The sequence below is a fragment of the Oncorhynchus gorbuscha genome, linkage group LG16 (assembly GCF_021184085.1).
Source record: "Oncorhynchus gorbuscha isolate QuinsamMale2020 ecotype Even-year linkage group LG16, OgorEven_v1.0, whole genome shotgun sequence".
Taxonomy (NCBI): Eukaryota; Metazoa; Chordata; class Actinopteri; order Salmoniformes; family Salmonidae; genus Oncorhynchus; species Oncorhynchus gorbuscha.
This window is the reverse complement of record NC_060188.1, coordinates 49,650,875-49,671,896: the sequence shown is the minus strand read 5'-3', so window position 1 is coordinate 49,671,896 and position 21,022 is coordinate 49,650,875. Positions and strand designations below refer to the sequence as shown.

The 21,022-nt window shown below is 43.0% G+C and overlaps 2 protein-coding genes across 2 annotated transcripts; one reads left to right on the top strand and one right to left on the bottom strand.

Annotated features, from left to right (window-relative positions):
- Nucleotides 1-3,774: 3,774 nt before the first annotated feature.
- Nucleotides 3,775-17,715, top strand: LOC123999023 (calcium uptake protein 2, mitochondrial-like). Its single transcript, XM_046304354.1, has 12 exons — nucleotides 3,775-4,011; nucleotides 6,847-6,976; nucleotides 7,172-7,203; nucleotides 7,334-7,409; nucleotides 7,600-7,647; nucleotides 10,323-10,405; nucleotides 11,789-11,848; nucleotides 12,334-12,431; nucleotides 13,827-13,998; nucleotides 14,312-14,420; nucleotides 14,551-14,708; nucleotides 16,535-17,715. Exons 1-12 carry the CDS (start codon nucleotides 3,823-3,825, stop codon nucleotides 16,634-16,636), a joined length of 1,257 nt encoding a protein of 418 aa, XP_046160310.1. The 5' UTR covers nucleotides 3,775-3,822; the 3' UTR covers nucleotides 16,637-17,715.
- Nucleotides 17,716-17,817: 102 nt separating this feature from the next.
- LOC123999022 (interferon regulatory factor 2-binding protein 1-like) lies at nucleotides 17,818-20,806 on the bottom strand. The gene is made up of 2 exons (XM_046304353.1): nucleotides 18,799-20,806; nucleotides 17,818-18,701 (listed from the first exon to the last, which is right to left on the bottom strand). Exon 1 carries the CDS (start codon nucleotides 20,589-20,591, stop codon nucleotides 18,810-18,812), a length of 1,782 nt encoding a protein of 593 aa, XP_046160309.1. The 5' UTR covers nucleotides 20,592-20,806; the 3' UTR covers nucleotides 17,818-18,701; nucleotides 18,799-18,809.
- Between the last annotated feature and the right edge of the window lie 216 nt (nucleotides 20,807-21,022).

Here is a 21,022-nt window from a genome sequence, read left to right as displayed (position 1 = left end):
AGCTCATGTTTAAGTTCCTTGCTCAGAACATGAGAACATGTGAAAGCTGGTGGTTCCTTTAAACATCAGTCTTCAATATTCCCAGTTAAGAAATTTTAGGTTGTAGTTATAGGAAAATATAGGACTATTTCTCGCTATACCATTTGTATTTCATATACAGTACCTTTGACTATTGGATGTTCTTATAGGCACTATAGTATTGCCAGCTTAATCTCGGGTGTTGACAGGCTTAAAGTCATAAACAACGCTGTGCTTCAAGCATTGCGAAGAGCTGCTGGCAAACGCAGGAAAGTGCTGTTTGAATGAATGCTTACGAGCCTGCTGCTGCCTACCACCGCTCAGTCAGACTGCTCTATCAAATATCAATTCATAGACTTTAATTATAATATAATCAACACACAGAAATACAAGCCTTCATTCATTAATATGGTCAAATCCAGAAACTATCATTTCGAAAACAAAACGTTTATTCTTTCAGTGAAATACGGAACTGTTACGTATTTTATCGAACAGGTGGCATCCATAAGACTAAATATTGCTGGTACAATGCACAACCTTAAATGTTATGTTATAATTCTGTAAAGTTCTGGCAAATTAATGACGGTCTTTGTTAGGAAGAAATGGTCTTCACACAGTTCGCAATGAGCCAGGCGGTCCAAACTGCTGCATATACTCTTACTCTGCTTGCACAGAATGCAAGAGAAGTGACACAATTTTCCTAGTTAATATTGCCTACTAACATTACATTTATTTTAAATAAATATGCAGGATTAAAAATATATACTTGTGTATTGATTTTAAGAAAGGCCTTGATGTTTATGGTTAGGTACGTTGGTGCAATGACAATGCTTTTTCGCGAATGCTCTTGTTAGATCATCACCCGTTTGTCGAAGTAAGCTGTGATTCTATGATAAATTACCAGGCACCGCATTGATTATTTGCAACGCAAGAGAAGCTAGTTAAACTAGTAATATCATCAACCATGTGTAGTTAACTAGTGATTATGTTAAAATTGATTGTTTTTTATAAGACAAGTTTAATGCTATCTAGCAACTTACCTTGGCTCCTTGCTGCACTCACATAACAGGTGGTCAGCCTGCCACGCAGTGTCCACATGGAGTGCAATTTAATCGGCCATAATCGGCGTCCAAAAATGCCAATTACTGATTGTTATGAAAACTTGAAATGGGCCCTAATTAATCGGCAATCGCTCGACCTCTACTACAGAGTAATACAAATTTGTGCTTCAGTAAGTTTGGCTTCTTAGCATTCGTTGCCATGGTTAATAACTGTATTGCAGAAATGGAATGTAAATCCCAGAATATAGATGTTATGGTGGCAGCTGCAGAGAATTACTGGTGTAGAAGGTTTTACTGCAGAAGAGTTACAGGGTGTGTTGAACGAGAGTCCCGTTCTCCCAGGCCATCGGCTTGGCTAAGATAATTTAGGGTAAATTAAATAGCGGTATGTAAGTGTGGGGTTAGTTGGTGGTGCAATTCTTTTCCTTTCGCCCATCGTTTTTATGTTTGTATCACATAATGTAATGTGATCGACCACACATTTCCGCACAGTAGGTGGCGGCATGCACAAACAAAATGTGTGAATGCCATGATACCGAAGAAGAGATTTGGACAAGCAGACAGGAAGGTTGCATTTGCTGTTGGATTGTAACTGCCGGTTAACTGGCGTCCCTTGAGAGGGCAAGAACAAGATGTATGTCAGGAGAAGTGCAGTATTATCATAAGGAGATGTGGTTAAGTTTTCAGAGCCCGAGGTTTGCACCAAGGGTCACGATCAAGATGTGTCTGTGACAGTAGGAGTAAAAAAGAAATAAAAATTGAACCATTGCCTTTTGGCAGATCCATTTGTGGTTTCAGGCTGGGTGAAAACCGATTTGGGTGCTTTGGAATCCGTGAAGGTAATCAGAAGTGGTCTTTTGATAATTGTGTGTTTCTGCTGGTCAGAGGGAGCAGGCACTCCACATTAAACAATTGGGGACAAGAGAGGTGAATTGTTTTGTTCTCAGGGAAAGGGTGCCATTGCAAGGAGTGATTATTGGGGTAGAGGTAAATGGGAAAAATTACCAACTGAAGGTGAAGATTCCGGGGGTTTGCGATGCTCGTAGTTTGATGCGACCCAGACCGGGTGGCGTGAGTGGTGGAACAGAAGAGTTGTCTGTCCTTTTGAGTTTTGATATTCAGTCTTTGCCCAACGAAGTGATGTAAGTTATCCCGTATGAGCTTTTGTGCCGAATACATTACGTGGTTACAGGTGTCAACCTTATGTGCATGTGGCAGCTGCCACACATGTGTAGGAGGGAGGTTCCTAGGTGTGAAAAGTGTGTGCAAGGGCCTGAGACCAAGGCATGTGTAGCATTGGAGAAAGTAGTGGTATGTGTTAATTGTAGGGATACCCATGGGGCTGGAGATCAGAAATGTCCACGAGAGAGGCAGGTTGAGGTTTCCAGAGTTAGAGTATTGCAGAAGCTGTCTATGCTGAGGCAGTGACAGCTGTCTATGCTGAAGCACCTCACATGGTCTCTCCTATCATTGCTATGCAGACGACACACAATTAATCTTCTCCTTTCCCCCTTCTGATGACCAGGTGGCGAATCGCATCTCTGCATGTCTGGCAGACATATCAGTGTGGATGACGGATCACCACCTCAAGCTGAACCTCGGCAAGACGGAGCTGCTCTTCCTCCCGGGGAAGGACTGCCCGTTCCATGATCTCGCCATCACGGTTGACAACTCCATTGTGTCCTCCTCCCAGAGCGCTAAGAACCTTGGCGTGATCCTGGACAACACCCTGTCGTTCTCAACTAACATCAAGGCGGTGGCCCGTTCCTGTAGGTTCATGCTCTACAACATCCGCAGAGTACGACCCTGCCTCACACAGGAAGTGGCGCAGGTCCTAATCCAGGCACTTGTCATCTCCCGTCTGGATTACTGCAACTCGCTGTTGGCTGGGCTCCCTGCCTGTGCCATTAAACCCCTACAACTCATCCAGAACGCCGCAGCCCGTCTGGTGTTCAACCTTCCCAAGTTCTCTCACGTCACCCCGCTCCTCCGCTCTCTCCACTGGCTTCCAGTTGAAGCTCGCATCCGCTACAAGACCATGGTGCTTGCCTACGGAGCTGTGAGGGGAACGGCACCTCAGTACCTCCAGGCTCTGATCAGGCCCTACACCCAAACAAGGGCACTGCGTTCATCCACCTCTGGCCTGCTCGCCTCCCTACCACTGAGGAAGTACAGTTCCCGCTCAGCCCAGTCAAAACTGTTCGCTGCTCTGGCCCCCCCAATGGTGGAACAAACTCCCTCACGACGCCAGGACAGCGGAGTCAATCACCACCTTCCGGAGACACCTGAAACCCCACCTCTTTAAGGAATACCTAGGATAGGATAAGTAATCCTTCTCACCCCCCCCCCCCTTTAAGATTTAGATGCACTATTGTAAAGTGACTGTTCCACTGGATGTCATAAGGTGAATGCACCAATTTGTAAGTCGCTCTGGATAAGAGCGTCTGCTAAATGACTTAAATGTAAATGTAATGTAAATGTAAAGTAAAGGAACATGGGTCAAGGGGGGGGGATCATGAGGAGTCTTGTGAGTTGTGGAGTTGTACCAGTGCAGAGGGATAGTCCAACAAGTGATGTTTTCTTTGTTGTATTCTTTGTTTTTATATGTTTTTGTTTTTTTCAAGCAAAGTATAAAGGTGTTATACTCCAGTCTAGTTGGTGGCAGTAATGCAACATGTATTGGATTCCAACCGCCATTAAACGTCATCGAAGAAGAAGGTACCTAAGAAGAAGTTTACGGAAAATGGCCAGCTTTGGCAGGGTTGCTGGAGTTTTGAGAAACTTTTGGAGGAGACCTTGGTCATACAGAACGCTTTATAGTGCCCTGAGACCTGGCATTTTGGGGTCTGCCGTTGGAAGCGGGCTGGTATATTTTCACTTTGAGTCGAGCAAGAGGTTTTTGCCCTTCACCGTCCATGCCGAGGAGGAAAAGGTAACATTCGAGTCTCTGGTGAAGTGGCGCAGCTATAGCTAGCTGTCTGTAAAGTTAGCAACGAAGTTTGAGTTAACTAGATCTCCGAACTTGCCAGGAATCTTGCTAAGTGCCTAGTGAGTCAGTATTTGTATGCTAAACTTTTCTACCAGGCATTATCACAAATTAATGTTAGTACAATGCTCAAGTAAACAGCCATATATATTACAGTAGGCCTATTAGTAAACAACAAGTAGCCTATTTAGCTAAGGCTCTGCATACAAATAATACGGTTACGTTAGGTAGCTAGTTATCGCAATGTTTTTCTGTTGTTGATCCAATCAACATTTTGAGAGTATTGTGGTGTTAAACGTTTAATTAGACGGAAACTGTGCATGATGATTACGGTTTGTTTTGTGTGTTCTTTATACATTGTAATGAACAGCAGTGAGCAGGTCTCGAACCCTCGACGCGCTACTCTTGTACACTACTCCCTCCTTTCAAAGAGCGCGTCCTCGCGCTAACTTGCGACTCTACGTCTTACAGGAACTCGCTCACCGGCCAAGCACACGCACTGTCGTGGATGCGAGGTCCGATCACTTCTGACACCAGTGTAATGAAAACAGCAGGGAGCAGGTCTCGAACCCTCGGCTTTCTAGCTCGAGGTCCGGCGCGCTATCTACTGTGACTATCGTTACAATATGAGCTGTGTTCGAATACTCATACTAACCATGCTATCTGTGCCGTAAATGTATAGTATGCTTATTGGTCATAGTATGGATATAGTTAGTATGCCAAAAGTTTCCGGATCTCGTACTACATTCGCCAAAATACGAAGTATTCAAACAGTGGACACTTGCCGTGATTTTAGGGTCCATAATGCAATTATTCTGGAAATGGGTGTGACTTATGCAGCCGAAGTCTAACGAGAGCTGATACAAATGTTGGGCAATGTAATGAACGTTACTTTTCGAATAAGTTACCTTAGTTATGTTGGCTGATAATTCGTTAGCTACCCTACCCTTACGAACCACATAACGGTTACATACTGCTGGAAATCAAATTGAATTAGTGACATTTGACTAGATATTCAGGAGTCTTATGGCTTGGGGGTAGAAGCTGTTTAGAAGCCTCTTGGACCTAGACTTGGCGCTCCGGTACTGCTTACCGTGCGGTAGCAGAGAGAACAGTCTACGACTAGGGTGGCTCGAGTCTTTGACCATTTTTAAGACCTTCCTCTGACACCGCCTGGTATAGAGGTCCTGGATGGCAGGAAGCTTGGCCCCAGTGATACACTGGGCCGCTAGCACTACCCTCTAGTGCCTTGCGGTCGGAGGCCGAGCAGTTGCCATACCAGGTAGTGATGCAAACCAGTCAGGATTCTCTCGATGGAGATGCTGTAGAACCTTTTGAGGATCTGAAGACCCGTGCCAAATCTTTTCAGTCTCCTGAGGGGGAAAAGGTTTTGTCGTGCCCTCTTCACGACTGTTTTAGTGTTCTTGGTCCATGTTAGTTTGTTGGTGATGTGGAAGCTCTCAACCTGCTCCACTGCAGCCCCGTCGATTAGAATGGGGGTGTGCTTGGTCCTCTTTTTCCTGTAGTCCACAATCATCTCCTTTGTCTTGATCACATTGAGGGAGAAGTTGCATAAAGATATGCTATGTTAGCTAGCTGCTTTCTAACAGCATTAACGACGATAGTCGGTTACTAATACATCAAAATTGCCAGTATATTAACAATATCCTATCTAACTACCTACCTAACGTGTATTGACTTGATTATTCCAGCCATTAGCTGTGCGTTCTCAATTCAGGTGCTTTCGTAAATTTCCTTTGGCTATCTGAGTTAGTCCGAGAGCAATCTCGTTTGAGTGTACAAGAGTAACGCAGAATAATTGAATTTACGAACGCTCAACGCCTGTTGAATTTTGCCGGTGACGTTAAATGTTGGTAAAATAGCTTAATTAAATTGTTGCCAGCAGCAGTTTGTCACCACCTGTCTGGATAACATGAAAACTGCCTAACCAGCTCTGCTAGGGTGAGTGAAATGGTCAGAGTGAGGTGTTCTCTCATTTGTGTCTGGAAGTAGCTAGCCAGTTGTAAGGTCAGAATGCTCAAATCAACCCTCCTCCTCGCCAAGAGCGTCCAGTGTGCACTCTGAACGCTCCCAGAACGAAACGCTCTGAATTTACCAACGCCCAGAGCACACTCTGGCACTCCAGATTGAATTTAAGGACACACCCAAAGTAGTAAAATGTATAGCTAGTAATTTGTTATGCTAGCAAGAGGTTGCATAGCAACAGCATCAACTTCCGGTAGACAGGTGAAGCGCTAGTATGCTCAACTGAAGGATACTGTTTGTTTACAGTATACTAAAATGAACGAATAGTATGTAGTTTATACTCATGAAGTATGTTAGTATGGGTATTTGAACACAGCTATGATCTATGTCTGCTCCACAAGTTTTGCTATTTGATGGTCACACCAGATTGATTAGGGCTGCTTTCAGTATGAAGAAAATGATGTGCAACGTTAAATAAAAAGGAAACGGTGCCGATCTGAACGACCAGTTGAATAACGGTGTGATTGTGGTGACCGAGAGGGACAGGCCTATGGGATAATATTTTCTATGTATAGGGAAATTGTGCCATCAGTTGATACATTGATAGAATAAGCAAGCAAATAAAATGTATCCATTAGCTAATTGCTGTTTGCATGAATGTCTATGTGCCAAAATAGTTGGTCAGGAGTACTGACCATTCTATTTCCATTATTTTATCAAATGTTCAGCTTTGCACTGCCCCTTAGTTTAGACTTTGTCCTCCTTTTAATGCTAATTCTTCATTCTGTATTATAGGTGCTTCCAGTATCCCAGATGTCTGCCAGACGGATGCGCTTCAACCAGTTTGCCTCAATGATGTACGATGAGGAGCTCTACATGACACCAAGGGATTTCCTCTTCTCAATCATGCTGGAGAATGTTGACCGTAAGTACAGTAGTATCAAATGATAGTGTCCATGTTGTGAAATGTCCTACGTGGTTGAAAAGGAATACTGCATTATGTAATGAATGTAATTGTTTGGCATATGGCTTCATTGACTAGATACAAGCTCCATCTGGGTAAGTGTATTACATTTTGTTCCAAGCAACAACTGCTCTTTACTTTTCCTTCTGCTTATAGGTAAATTGCAAAATAAAGCTCTAACCAAAAAGGTGAGTGTTGGGATCAGGTTAACACATTGTCAGAACTTATTTTGGATTTACTATAGTCTTACCAACATGAGCATTACAGCACAAGATGACTTTTTGTTGTTTCTCTTTGCATAATTGATGATACTTGCAGGAGGTGGATAAGATGCTGGATGCTGCCTCATGGGCCGAGGCAGGCAACAGTCTGTTCAGAAACTTTGGAGACAATGGTACGTTTTCATGCCATGGTCAAGCATCCTCACTGGTGGTGCTACGTGCGTTATCAAAGTTAGAAGATGCTGGCTAGTTATACTTCAGGCAGGAAATATGTATTTGATGTTGGAGTCAATCTAAACGGGTTAAATGAACACTCACTGAAATGTTTGTGTGATACACGATGGCATGTTTTGTGTCTTGCAGGTCTGATATCCTACACAGAGTACCTGTTTCTGTTGACTATTCTGATCAGTAAGTTATAGACTCAGCATGACATACCGTAGAAACATGCATTGGAACCTGCATCCTCTCATGCTTACACAGCACATCTTACTTCATCTGGGTCGTGTCCATTAGCAAATGGTTTGCAACTGAAAACAAAAATGTGTGTTTTTTGGACAAGTTTAGTCGATATCAATTGGCTAGCTAGTTAGTGGTATCTACTCAGTTGAGCTCTGCCCGACTGCTGGGGTTGCTGTGGAGGAGGTCAAAGGGTTTGAGTGTAGCCTCTTATCATTCAATCAGTGACATCACCTGCTCAAGGGTCGCGGCTTCTTCATGGGCGACAGATGTTGATGTGTTCAGAGGGTCCCTGGTTTGAGTCCAGGTTGGGGCAGGGAGAAGAACGGAAACAACAGTGTTACACAAGGACAGATGATACCTTCCCGTTTCAGAACGTTTTTACCGTTGGGTGCCTAATGAACCCGGCTCTGGTTTAGCACAGATGTAGCATATAGACGTGCAAACATAATGAATGTGTGGCAACACCTTTGTACAGTAGCTGGCTCACTTATGAATTGCCGAGTTTCCGTTGCTCATGATATTTTCAGGCCCCTCATCTTATTGTCTGCACAATAGGTTAACTTAATTTGACGTAGCCTAATCTAATGTACTATCTATCATGTTTAGGATAGTACATTGTGTAGCCTGTTACTGTAACATTGTGAAAATAATAAAATTATGTCTACATTACTTGATTTTGTGGGATTTACTATGCCCTCAAGGTTTGTGCAGTGACTGAAAAGCTGGCTAAAACGTATGTGGCTGGACTGACAACCTGGGTGGTGGTTTTCAGTAGGCACAAAAATATAAATAACATATTCCAACAGAACACACATTTTATTTTTCTATTTATAGTATTTTTTTCTCATACTTAGATACTGAACACACAGCTCATGTGGTAGTGTTTTGGCGAATTAACTTTCTCATTCAAAATGTTGCCCAGTCACCAACAATGTTGTGCTAGAATCATTATTTCAGAAGACCCTGCTGTTAAGTGCTCATTTTGTCACTGCTTTGTTGGGTCCAAGCAGTACCTACAGTTGAAGTTGGAAGTTTACATACACCGTAGCCAAATACATTTAAACTCAGTTTTTCACAATTACTGACATTTAGTAAAAATTCCCTGTCTTATGTCAGTTAGAATCACCATTTTATTTTAAGAATGGGAAATGTCAGAATAATAGTAGAGAGAATGATTTCAGCTTTTATTTATTTCATCACATTCCCAGTGGGTCAGAAGTTTACATACACTCAATTAGTATTTGGAAGCATTGACTTTAAATAGTTTAACTTGGGTCAAACGTTTCAGGTAGCCTTCCACAAGCTTCCCACAATAAGTTGGGTGAAATTTGGCCCATTCCTCCTGACAGAGCTGGTGTAACAGTGTCAGGTTTTTAGGCCTCCTTGCTCGCACACACTTTTTCAGTTCTGCCCACAAATTTTCTATAGGATTGAGGTCAGGGCTTTGTGATGGCCACTCCAATACTTTGACTTTGTTATCCCTAAGCCATTTTGCCACAGCTTTGGAAGTATGCTTGGAGTCATTGTCCATTTGGAAAACCCATTTGCGACCAAGCTTTAACTTCCTGGCTGATGTCTTGAGATGTTGCTTCAATATATCCACATAATTTTCCTACCTCATGATGCCATCTATTTTGTGAAGTGCACCAGTTCCTCCTGCAGCAAAGCACCCCCACAACATGATGCTGCCACCCTCGTGCTTCACGGTTGGAATGGTGTTCTTCGGCTTGCAAGCCTCCCCCTTTTTCCTCCAAACATTACGATGGTCATTATGGCCAAACAGTTATATTTTTGTTTCATAAGACCAGTGGATATTTCTCCAGAAAGTATGATCTTTGTCCCCATGTGCAGTTGCAAACCGTAGTCTGGCTTATGGCGGTTTTGGAGCAGTGGCTTCTTCCTTGCTGAGCAGCCTTTCAAGTAATGTTGATATAGGACTCGTTTTACTGTGAATATAGATATTTTTGTACCTGTTTCCTCCAGCATCTTCACAAGGTCCTTTGCTGTTGATCTGGGATTGATTTGCACTTTTCTCACCAAAATACGTTCATCTCTAGGAGACAGAACGCTTCTACTTCCTGAGCGGTATGACGGCTGCGTGGTCCCATGGTGTTTATACTGGCGCACTATTGTTTGTACAGATGAACGTGGTATCTTTTTTCTTTTGATTTTCCCATGATGTCAAGCAAAGAGGCACTGAGTTTGAAGGTAGTCCTTGAAATACATCCACAGGTACATCTCCATTTAACTCAAATTATGTCAATTATGTCAATAAGCCTATCAGAAGCTTCTAAAGCCATGACATCATTTTCTGGAATTTTCCAAGCTGTTTAAAGGCAAAGTCAATTTAGTGTATGTAAACTTGTGACCCACTGGAATTATGATGCAGTGAATTATAAGTGAAATAATCTCTGTAAACAATTGTTGGAAAAATGACTTGTGTCATGCACGAAGTAGATATCCTAACCGACTTGCCAAAACTATAGTTTGTTAACAAGACATTTGTGGAGTGGTTGAAAAACAAGTTTTAATGACTCAACCTAAGTGTATGTTAACTTCCGACTTCAACTGCAGATAAGCCTGTGATGTTATTTTCTAATAGAAAATGCATTGTGTAATTTCAGAGCCACACACAGGATTTCATATAGCTTTCAAAATGCTTGATATTGATGGCAATGAGCATGTGGACAGAAAGGAGTTTCTCAAGGTATGCTTTATAATGTGAATTATATAATGTTCCTTACATTTTTGTTTTTTATATCGTCGCTCTGATGAAAACCTTGTAACTGCATTTGTGGCCAATTTTGGGGGGATTGAAAGCAGTAATTCCCCTCAATGTACTCTGAACATTTCGTGACTCTAGGACCAAGAAAATGTATTCATAATTGCATGTTCATTAATACGGAATTTAAAAAATTTATTTACTGAAACATTTGTGGTTTGAGGATGAGGTTTTCATCAGACAGCGATGATATGCTTCTCAAGGCGTTGATGGATTTGTATTTTCATGTTGCATATAGTAATTTGTATTGTCTGATTGTATATCAAAGTATACAGTCATGTATGTCTATATCAAGTATCCACACTGTTAAATTCCAATATATTACCATGGACGTTGCCCAGTTGGAGGTTTTAAAATAAATGCTCCAACAAGTGAGTACTATACTCTTGATACTAACTCAGTCACATGTTGAATGGCCAGTCTGCACCAGTTTCTTCCAAAAGGCACCTAAAGGACTCTGACTCGCTGTGTAGATTGATGGGAAAAATCAATTCAATCAATTTTAGAATAAGGCTGTAACGTGACAAAATGTGGAAAAAGTCCAGAAGTCTGAATACTTTCCGAATGCACTGTATGTTACAGAATGTAGCTTGTAAACTTTAGCACAATGCAGTATGCATACATTGCTACAAAAATGCATGTGACTGACACACAGTTTTGCACCAAACCAATGAAAAGTTGATTCCCTAATTTTGAATAGAGCCTGGTGTAGACATTCAGCAACACTGGGAACCACAGGGTTTAGATAGCGTTAAGAGACCTCTGTTGTGTGTTCCTACTGGGAATATGGGGTCCAAAACATCTTCCATGTAAGCATGTTATGCACCTGACAAAGTAGATCGAGGAGCAGCATGGATAATCATTCAGCGTGTTTGAGAGGATCAGTGTGAGCAAGGCAAGTGATCGCTTTGGTCACATCATGAGTAGTATTTGGGTTGCAAGATGATTTGTAGATCAGTAGTTCTATGCGGTCCCATCTGCTGTTCAGTCGATCTCAAACACACACTGTTTCCTGTTTCAAACTGGCTCCAGTTTTAATATTAGTGAGGCATTGTGGGTAGTAAACCTTTTTGACTAATGAAAAATTATCTTATTGCTGACATTTATTGCATAATCCAGATGAGTAAGAGGAATGTATGTGTTATTAGTGGGTTTATAACTGAATTAGTAGTTTCCTGAATTTTTAGACAGCTAGCTAAGAAATGTTCTCACTAGTAGTAAATGTTTGTAGCTTAATCTTTTGTAGTTTAGTATCTGCATTTATTATAATACAAGGAATAATTGTTGCTGCTTTGTTTTATGATGAAGCTCAAGAAAATCATTGGGAAAAGAAAAGAGAAAGTGCCCATGGAAGGTGCCACAGACGTGGTGAGTCAACAATCTAAACCTTTTTAAGACTGAACTCCTTAGTCATTTATGTGAATTGTTTTTTTATGTGAAAAGTTTTCAAAATACTTGATATGGGCAGCAGGTAGCCTTAGGGGTTAGAGCGTTGGGCCAGTAACAAAGGTTGCTGGATCGAATCCCTTAGCTGACAAGTTAAAAATCTGTTGTTCTGCCCCTGTACAAGGCAGTTACCCCACTGTTCCCCGGTAGACCGTCATTGTAAATAAGAATTTGTTCTTAACTGACTTGCCTTGTTAAATAAAGTTTTTTTTTTTTTAAATGTATTTTAAATGACATGTGGAAATGCACATTGAAAGCACTAAGCCTTGCCAACTGTCATTGTACGGTGACGTAAACCATTGCGTACCGGCTGGAAAACTGATTGTGTTTACTCATATTTCAAGCGTGATGGGGCTTGCAGTAATAACAAAGGCAGGAAGTGTTGAAACTTGATGTCATCTTCACAGAAACCAGTCATAGAGGGGGATGGTGTGAACACTACACTGCAGGCATTCTTCTTTGGCAGGAATGGCAAAAACAAGCTTCAGTACAATGTATTCTGCAGGTAAAATACACTACATGACCAAAGGTATGTGGACACATGTTCATCGAACATCTCATTCCAAAATCATAGGCATTTAATATGGAGTTGTTCTCCCCTTTGCTGCTTTAACAGCCTCAACTCTTCTGGGAAGGCTTTTCACTAGATGTTGGAATATTGCTGCGGGGACTTCCATTCAGCCACAAGCATTCGTTAGGTTGGACGATTAGGCCTGGCTCACAGTCGGTGTTCCAATTCATCCCAAAGGTCTTTGATGGGGTTGAGGTTAGGGCTCTGTACAGGCCAGTCAAGTTCTTCCACACCAATCTTGAAAAACCATTTCTGTATGACCTCGCTTTGTGCACAGGGGGCATTGTCATGCTGAAACAGGAAAAGGCCTTCCCAAAACTGTTGCCAAAGTTGGAAGCACATAATCGTCTGTAATGTAAATGTATGCTGTAGTTCCAGTGAAGGGAAATCTTAACGCTAAGGGGCCTAACCCGAACCATGAAAAATCACCTCATTGGTGAAGCGTGATTCATCACAGCCGTAATTGGTGAAGCGTGATTCATCACAGCCGTAATTGGTGAAGCGTGATTCATCACAGCCGTAATTGGTGAAGCGTGATTCATCACAGCCGTCATTGGTGAAGTGTGATTCATCATCATTCATCGCAATGTTTCCACTGCTCCAGAGTAGAGTGGCAAGCTTTACAACACTCCAACCGACGCTTGGCATTGCGCATGGGGATCTGAGGTTTGTGTGCAGCTGCTTGGTCATGGAAACCTATTTCATTCAGCTCCCGATTTAACACATATTGTGCTGTAAACATTGCTTCCAGAGGAAGTTAAACTCCGTAGTGATGGTTGCAATCGAGGACAGACAATTTTTTATGCAATTCAGCACTCGGCGGTCTGTAAGCTTGTGTGGTTCACCACTTTGCGGCTGAGCCGTTGTTGCTCCTAGACATTGCAACTTCACAATAACAGCACTTACAGTTGCCTGGGGCAGCTCTAGCAGGGCTGCCTTTTTGGGAAGGTAGAATCCTATGACTGTGCCAAGTTGAAAGTCAATGAGCTCTTCAGTAAGGCCATTCTACGACCAACGTTTGTCTATGGAGATGGCATGGCTGTGTGCTTGATTTTAGCAATGGGTGTGTTTGAAATAGCAGAATCCACTCATTTGAAGGGGTGTCCACATTTTGCATATATAGGTGTACCTAATCCTAGTAAAATCATGTTTTCTCATATGCACTGTACTTATTGTTGCTCAAGGATCAGTGTTGCCTGTTAGATCATAATATAGTTATAAGGACAGGGAGACCTGATCCTAGATCAGCATTCCTACTCTGAGACACGAGTATGGGCCCGGAACCGACCTTGTCACATTCAGTGTCTTTACTCTGGATTTCTCTTCTAGGTTCATGGAAGACCTGCAGGCAGAGGTGCAGGAGATGGAGTTCCTGCAGTTTTCTAAGGGCATGGACACCATGCGGCGGGAGGACTTTGCAGAGTGGCTGCTGCACTACACCAACGAGGAAGCCAACGAGGCCTACTGGGAGAACATGAGGAAGAGGATCCCCGCTGGCCAGGTAAAAAGGAATGTGGCCCTGTTCCAATGCTTTGAAAAATCCACCCTTCCTTCCTTGGTCACCACAGATTATTAAGGGTTGTGAATTGCCACCCAATTATTTTCCCCAATCCAACCAATTCTGATGTGGGGTTACTTTAATGTAGAAAGGATGCATTTTCTATTCAAACAGGGCCAGGGATAATAGGAAGTCAGGTCAATGTACCTTCAGGTTTAAGAAGTTGTGAAATAAGCCCATTTTCCTGGGGGGGGGGGGTTCTCAAGAGTTGACTTCCCAGTATACAACTTGGACATTTGTCCCTCTTCTTTTGTAGAGCATCACATTTGATGAGTTCAAAGCGTTTTGCCTATTCACCAACAACCTGGAAGACTTTGCCTTCTCTGTGAAAATGATAAGTGAAGCCAACCGACCTATTGGAATGGGTAATTTTAATTTCTACCTTGTTTTAAGTAGGAAGGGCATTTTGTATGAAAGTTTCTGATTTGACACAGTCAAATCACTTCAACCAAAGACATTATCCTGATAATTTGACTTTCTTTTGATACTCCACAGTCCAATTTAAGCGAGCTGTGAAGATCGCCACAGGGCACGACCTCTCGGAGAACGTGCTGGACACTGTGTTCAAGATCTTTGACCTGGACGGCGATAACTGCCTGAGCCACAAGGAGTTTATCGGAGTGATGGAGGACCGAGTACTACGTGGCTTGAAGGTAAATGGGGTACTTACCAGTTAGCAATCACATTAAAAAGTATGTCAGGGTGTTATTTGATCTTGAGATATGTGCTTCACTCAAACTTTCATTCAAGTCTCCAATTTACTTGTTAATAATCATTGTGTTGTGAGGTGTGGTCTCTGTATGAATTGTGCTACACAAGTTAAGTTTCAGCCGAGGCTACACAATCTAATCGAACCGCCCTGCCCCCTAGGACACCTTTTCCAGTGTACTAAATAACCTTTTAAACGTTCCACGATGTGTTACTTTACGCACCTTTTTGGGGGGAGAAAACCTCACGCTGATCATGTTGTCCAAATTTTCCAGAATGTTAATCTCAGAAGTGAGGATTAGGAAAGGGAGGACGCAGCGGAGATTGCGTAACATTTTTGGGGGGGTTGTTTAGTCCATATAAAAAGGTGTCCTGGTGATGAATTCACACAGCCACTCTGTAAAGTTTATTATTATTATTAGAGGTCGACCGATTTATGATTTTTCAATACCGATACTGATTTATTGGAGGACCAAAAAAAGCTGATACCGATTAATCGGACGCTTTTGTAAAATATATATATTTGTAATATTGACAATTACAACAATACTCAATGAACACTTTTTTATTTTAACTTAATATAATACATAAATAAAATCAATTTAGTCTCAAATAAATAATGAAACATGTTCAATTTGGTTTAAATAATGCCAAAACACAGTCTTGGAGAAGAAAGTAAAAGTGCAATATGTGCCGTGTAAAAAAGCTAACGTTTAAGTTCCTTGTTCAGAACATGAGAACATATGAAAGCTGGTGGTTCAATATTCCCAGTTTAGAAGTTTTAGGTTGTAGTTGTTGTTCTGGAATTTTGATGCGTCAACTATTTCTCTCTACCATTTTGTATTTCATATACCTTTGACTAATGGATGTTCATATAGGCACTTTAGTATTGCCAGCCTAATCTCGGGAGTTGATGGGCTTGAAGTCATAAACAGTGCTTTGCTTCAAGCATTGCTAAGAGCTGCTGGCAGTTTTCTTTTTTGATTTCACCTTTATTTAACCAGGTAGGCTAGTTGAGAACAAGTTCTCATTTACAACTGCGACCTGGCAAAGATATAGCAAAGCAGCGTGACACAGACAACAACACAGAGTTACACATGGAGTAAACAATAAACAAGCCAATAAACAAGTCAATGACACAGTAGAAAAAAGGAAAGTCTATATACAGTGTGTGCAAAAGGCATGAGGAGGTAGGCACCAAATAAGCCATAGGAGTGAATAATTACAATTTAGCAGATTAACACTGGAGTGATAAATGTGCAGATGATGATGTGCAAGTAGAGATACTTGCAGTAAAGTGTTGTATGAATGAATGCTTATGAGCATGCTGCTAACTACCACGGCTCAGTCAGACTGCTCTATCAAATCATAGACTGAATTATTATATAATAAACACAGAAATACGAGCCGTTGGTCATTAATATAGTCAAATCCGTAAACTATAATTTCGAAAACAAAATGTCTATTCTTTCAGAATAGGAACCATTCCGTATTTTATCAAACGGGTGGCAACCCCAAGTCTAAATATTGCTGTTACATTGCACAACCTTCAATATTATGTACAATTCTGACAAATTAGTTCACAGTTCGCAACGAGCCAGGCGGCCAAAACTGTTGCATATACCCTGACTCTGCTCACACTGAACGCAAGAGAAGTGACACAATTTCCCTAGATAATATTGCCTGCTAACATGAATTTATTTTAACTAAATATGCCATGCCCATGAATCGGTCAACCTCTAAATATTATGTGATGTTTGTATTTCCCCAGGTGCAGCCCCAGCGTGGCATCTTAGATTATTGGAAGTGTGTGAAGAGGGAGACACTGAAAGGGGCCCAAGAGGCCCTCCGGGACTCAGGAAGCCCTTTCTGAGGGGTCACGTTGTTGGATCAAGAAGCTCCTTGCGAGGTTTCACTGGGTGACTCCAATGTAAAGCATTGATGGCTGACCATCAAGTTGCTCATTATCACTTGATATTTGTCAATGGAATATTAACATGGTCCTCATGAACCAGATCAATAAGGGATGATACCAAATTTTATATTTTTCAGGCTTCCTTTTTGTTTATGAAAATGTTATTACAATATACATAATCTATGGGTGATTTGTTTACAATATTTTTTATATTTTCTAATTAGGCTTGGGCGTTATACTGGGATATTGCCGAATACCGACGGTATGATTTTCAATACCGTCCTAAGCCACTACTTATAGCTAGCTATAAGAAATCTAAGATGTCAAATTATATCCAGTGTAGGGCTCCAGCTATGCATTTGGTTTGCTAGAGAAGTGGCTAGATCTCATGATCAAGCTTCTTGGTTATAGCAGAGACATTCAATCCCCTCATGGATCAAGATCCCTAGTGCCTAAATTGTTTTGTCAATTAATCTTTTGGGTGCCACTTGTGTGAACATTTAGCGGTTTGAAAGTCTAGATACCGCCCATTTCACCAAGTTGATGCTTGGTACCAGTCTATGCATACAAGGCATGTGAAATGTGAGCTCGTTTGACATTTATTGAATGTCTGTCACCTTTTTATACCCTATCTCGCTGCTCAAATACATTGTTTACAGTTAGAGGTAGTTTACTGTGGTATCATTGGAATTTCATTGTTTTAAAATGCTGAATCATGGAAAAAGTTGTATTAAATATGTGCCTGTCTTCAAATGTCTATGTACAGTTGGGCTGTAATATGTTGGCACCCTTTCACAATTCACTTCTTAAATAAATTGTAATTTAGGACTTGGTGTTCGTTTGATTTGGAATTGATTTTTCAACATCAAATGGCCTAGACTAAATTATACAAAATTCTAATTAATTTGGTTGGAATCAGGTTAACGGTGTAATTTCTCAACAGGGTAAAAATAGCATTTGAAACAGTTTTGAACTTTCCTCATTTGGAAAGTGCAACTGCATACCTTTCCTAAGATTAATTAAATGTTTGAAAAATGCTTCACTTCTCCTGGTATTTGTGTGTGCCATACAGATTTTTTTTTACAAAAGGTTAGGAATTGCACTAGCAAAAAGGGAGCAAGACAAATACACAAGAGCAATGACTATTCTGGAATTTATTAGTTGACCCCATATTAAGATCACATTTGAGTATGTTTCACCATTGAAGCATGTGTGTATACACACACACACAGGGAATTCAAAAAAAGTTAGACAAACAACCAGCTTACTTCTGTGGTAGATTAAGAAACAGAGTGACTGACAAAGTTATCAGTGAGTACAGCATACAAAGCTACAGTAAAATTAGAGCACAAAGCCATCTTTGGTCTTATCACTTACTATAAACGCATACATAAATTTATTGTATCAAAAATAGAAATTAGTCATTTAAAGTAAATTCACATTTCTGACAAAATATGTAATAAAGAAGCATACATTGAAGAGACGTGTGATTAAAATGTTTAAACCTTGGTTTTAAGGACCTACTGGTTTTGCCATTGTTTTAAAAATCTATTTGTCCTGTCCAAATAATTGCCTGCTTCTGGCTACCCATGGACTTTCAATATTGGTATCGTTCACATATGACACAGTATGCAAGTAAATTGTTTTATATAGAAACACATGAAACATTGAGAGATTGTCATATTAAAGAACAGACCTGTGCTTTCAATCCTGGGCTTTTAAAACAAGGCCTCGTGAATAGCCTCTGCTGCTTCATTGGACATGGAGAATGACTTGATTTTCTCTAGTTTAATTATTACTAACAGATGAGCCTAGCTCAGACCGACATGTGGCCCACTTTTGGACTGATGGTTCTGGTGCCCTCCTAACTTGTTTAATAAGGTGGTTCTATTCCCTCCTGGGTTGCGTGGTGATTCAGTTATATCTTGCTGCACCTCTGCGGTGCACGTGATGAACTGCAGCCAATCTGAACTTCCGGGTGAGATAAATAGATCATGGAAGCGCTTTCAAAGTGTTTGAGCCGCTGTTGAGAAAGACAATTACAACATTTATTAGAAACAGAAACTATTGCTCTAATAGATCTATGAAAAAAATAAAGATGGATGTCATGGGCCTTTCACCTTGATTGGGGTCAGGGGTCGTTCTCCTTCTTCACCGTCACGTCGCCGTCTCCGGCCAGGATGGTGGAAATCTCTCCCTGCATGAAAGCCCAGGGCACGGTGGATCCGGCCAGGGGACAACGCTCGCCGCTGGGGCAGTACACCTCTCCTCCAGGGCCCTGACTGCGGATGGAGCCACGCGTGCATGGGAAGCAGAACTTGTGGTGCGGGACAGACGGACACTGGACAAAGTGAGTGTCTTCCAGGCGCTCTCGGCAGAGGGTGCAGCAAAGCAGGGCGCCGCTCCCGGAATCCCCAGCGCTGGTAGTGCTCGGCCCCCCTTGGGCACCCTGGCCCATATCTGCCTGGGAGACAGCGGTGGAGGCAGAGGAGGGACTGCCGCTGGTTGGGCGGCCAGCTGCGGAGGAATGGGCTGAGGACAAGCCGGGGCCATCTCGGGACATCTGGCTTGAGCTTAGGCTGTCGGCCACTCCCATGAGCGCTGAGATGGGCGAGGGCTGACTGTGTGAGCGGGGCAGGCCGTCCTGGGGGTTGGTCATGCCTGAGCCTAGGGGCTCCATGCCTGGATATGCACCTCGAGACCAGGGCTCTCTGGCTGGGTGATCCCCCATGGGCCTTCCATCACTCTCTCCGTTTTCAGAGCTTGGTGATGCTTTGCGTCGCCGTGCAGCACCCTTGGTAGGTGCAGAGCGGCCCGCGGGCGCCATGGGCATGCCGGCATCTGTGTACGGCTGTGGGAGGATCTCGGGCATCGGTGGCTCCTTAAACGAGCGTACACCGTCACTAAGGAGCTCCGTGAGCGCACGCCAGTCCCCAGCGCCCTGTCGCCTCTCATATTCCACGTAACGCAGCCCTGAGTTCACCGCTTTGCCCGCGTCTTTGTTTGAGTCACGAAACATCTGCCTGACAAGCTCTGGGATGCCCGAGAAGACTATTCCAGAGCCGCTGGGGTATTCCACAAACACCTTCAGCTCAAACTCAGGCCCGGTCCCGGTTTCGAAAGCGAGAATGCGCCCCACCAGGTTGTGGTCTTTCCTGAAGCGCACACTGAAGGGGGCACAGCCGCAGAGGGTCACCAGGACGTCTCGTACTGCTCTGGGGCGGTTGGGCCAGCCCTCTGCCCGGCTCCTGGCACTCTCTGCCAGCTCAGCCATGACCTCACCATTCCTCCAGCCTGCCTCCAGACCCACAAGAGTGGAGGCACCAGCCCCCAGCGACATGGCTGACATTACCTGGCGCCTTCCATCACCGCCCATTATATGGCCAGAGGAACCGGCCATCTGCTGGCCCCCAGCTCTGGTGCCTGAAACGGGGGCCAACAAGCCGTGAGGGGCCCCCACTAACCCCTGGGCTATCAAAGCATGAGGTATGGTCCCATGTAGAGCAGGTGCGGCCCCAGCCATAGCCCTTCTAGTGTTGGGGCTCTGTCTGCTCCCCTCTGACATACTCACATCTTCAGCTCTGTGCAGACCATTGGGGAGGCGGGGTGAAACGCCATACTCTCCTCTCCCCCTGTCTAAACGTTCTGCATGCTGCCTCCCTCCTTCCATCGGTCCACCTGAGCTGGGTTTGCCTTGCTGAGGGCCCGGGGACCTTCCATCCAAAACACCGTGGCTACTCTTCAACTGCCTGGCCGTCTCAATTAGGAGTTCGATTCTGTCCGCCCCGTCGTAGTTCACGCATCCCCGGCAAACAGCTTCGCTGAATTCCCAGAGCATGGCCCAGGGCATCTTGGGCAGATCGCAGAGGTAGCACCATTGCCGTCTAGAGGATGCCTGCGAGGCGGAGGACATGTTGTTTACAGGCCCTCACACAAACTTTCTTGAGCGGCCAACGCGTTTGTCTTTGCTTTTAGCGGCTTCGTCAATATTCAGTCAAGTCGAGAAACATGTCCTGATTGTGTTGTAAAATATGAAACTGTGCTCAAAAAGCTCTTGTTGATTGGTGTTTTTAAAAGTTAGCTACGTTTTCCTTTTCGGGCTGCCTGTGTCGGTCTGTCTGGGCGGAAGTAATAATGTGTTTAAGACACCGGATATACGCACCTACGCTGCATTGCGGTTGCATTCTGGAAGCTGTAGTTTAAGTCGGAACATCTCCTCGATAGCTGGCCAGCTCACACTCATTCAACGTTTTAAGAAAAAATACTTAGCTAACTAACTACGTGATTCATGCAATGTTCTGTGCCCAGTGCTTCTACGCATTATACCAACACGACAAAAGAGGG

What these genes read in the sequence shown, in the direction of transcription:
- LOC123999023 (XM_046304354.1), top strand. Translation starts at nt 3,823, where the DNA reads ATGGCCAGCTTTGGCAGGGTTGCTGGAGTTTTGAGAAACTTTTGGAGG. An exon ending in CAGTACAATGTATTCTGCAG is followed by an intron (nt 12,432 to 13,826) that starts GTAAAATACACT and finishes TTTCTCTTCTAG; the next exon opens with GTTCATGGAAGACCTGCAGG. An exon ending in AGAGGATCCCCGCTGGCCAG is followed by an intron (nt 13,999 to 14,311) that starts GTAAAAAGGAAT and finishes CTTCTTTTGTAG; the next exon opens with AGCATCACATTTGATGAGTT.
- LOC123999022 (XM_046304353.1), bottom strand. Translation starts at nt 20,591, where the DNA reads ATGTCCTCCGCCTCGCAGGCATCCTCTAGACGGCAATGGTGCTACCTC.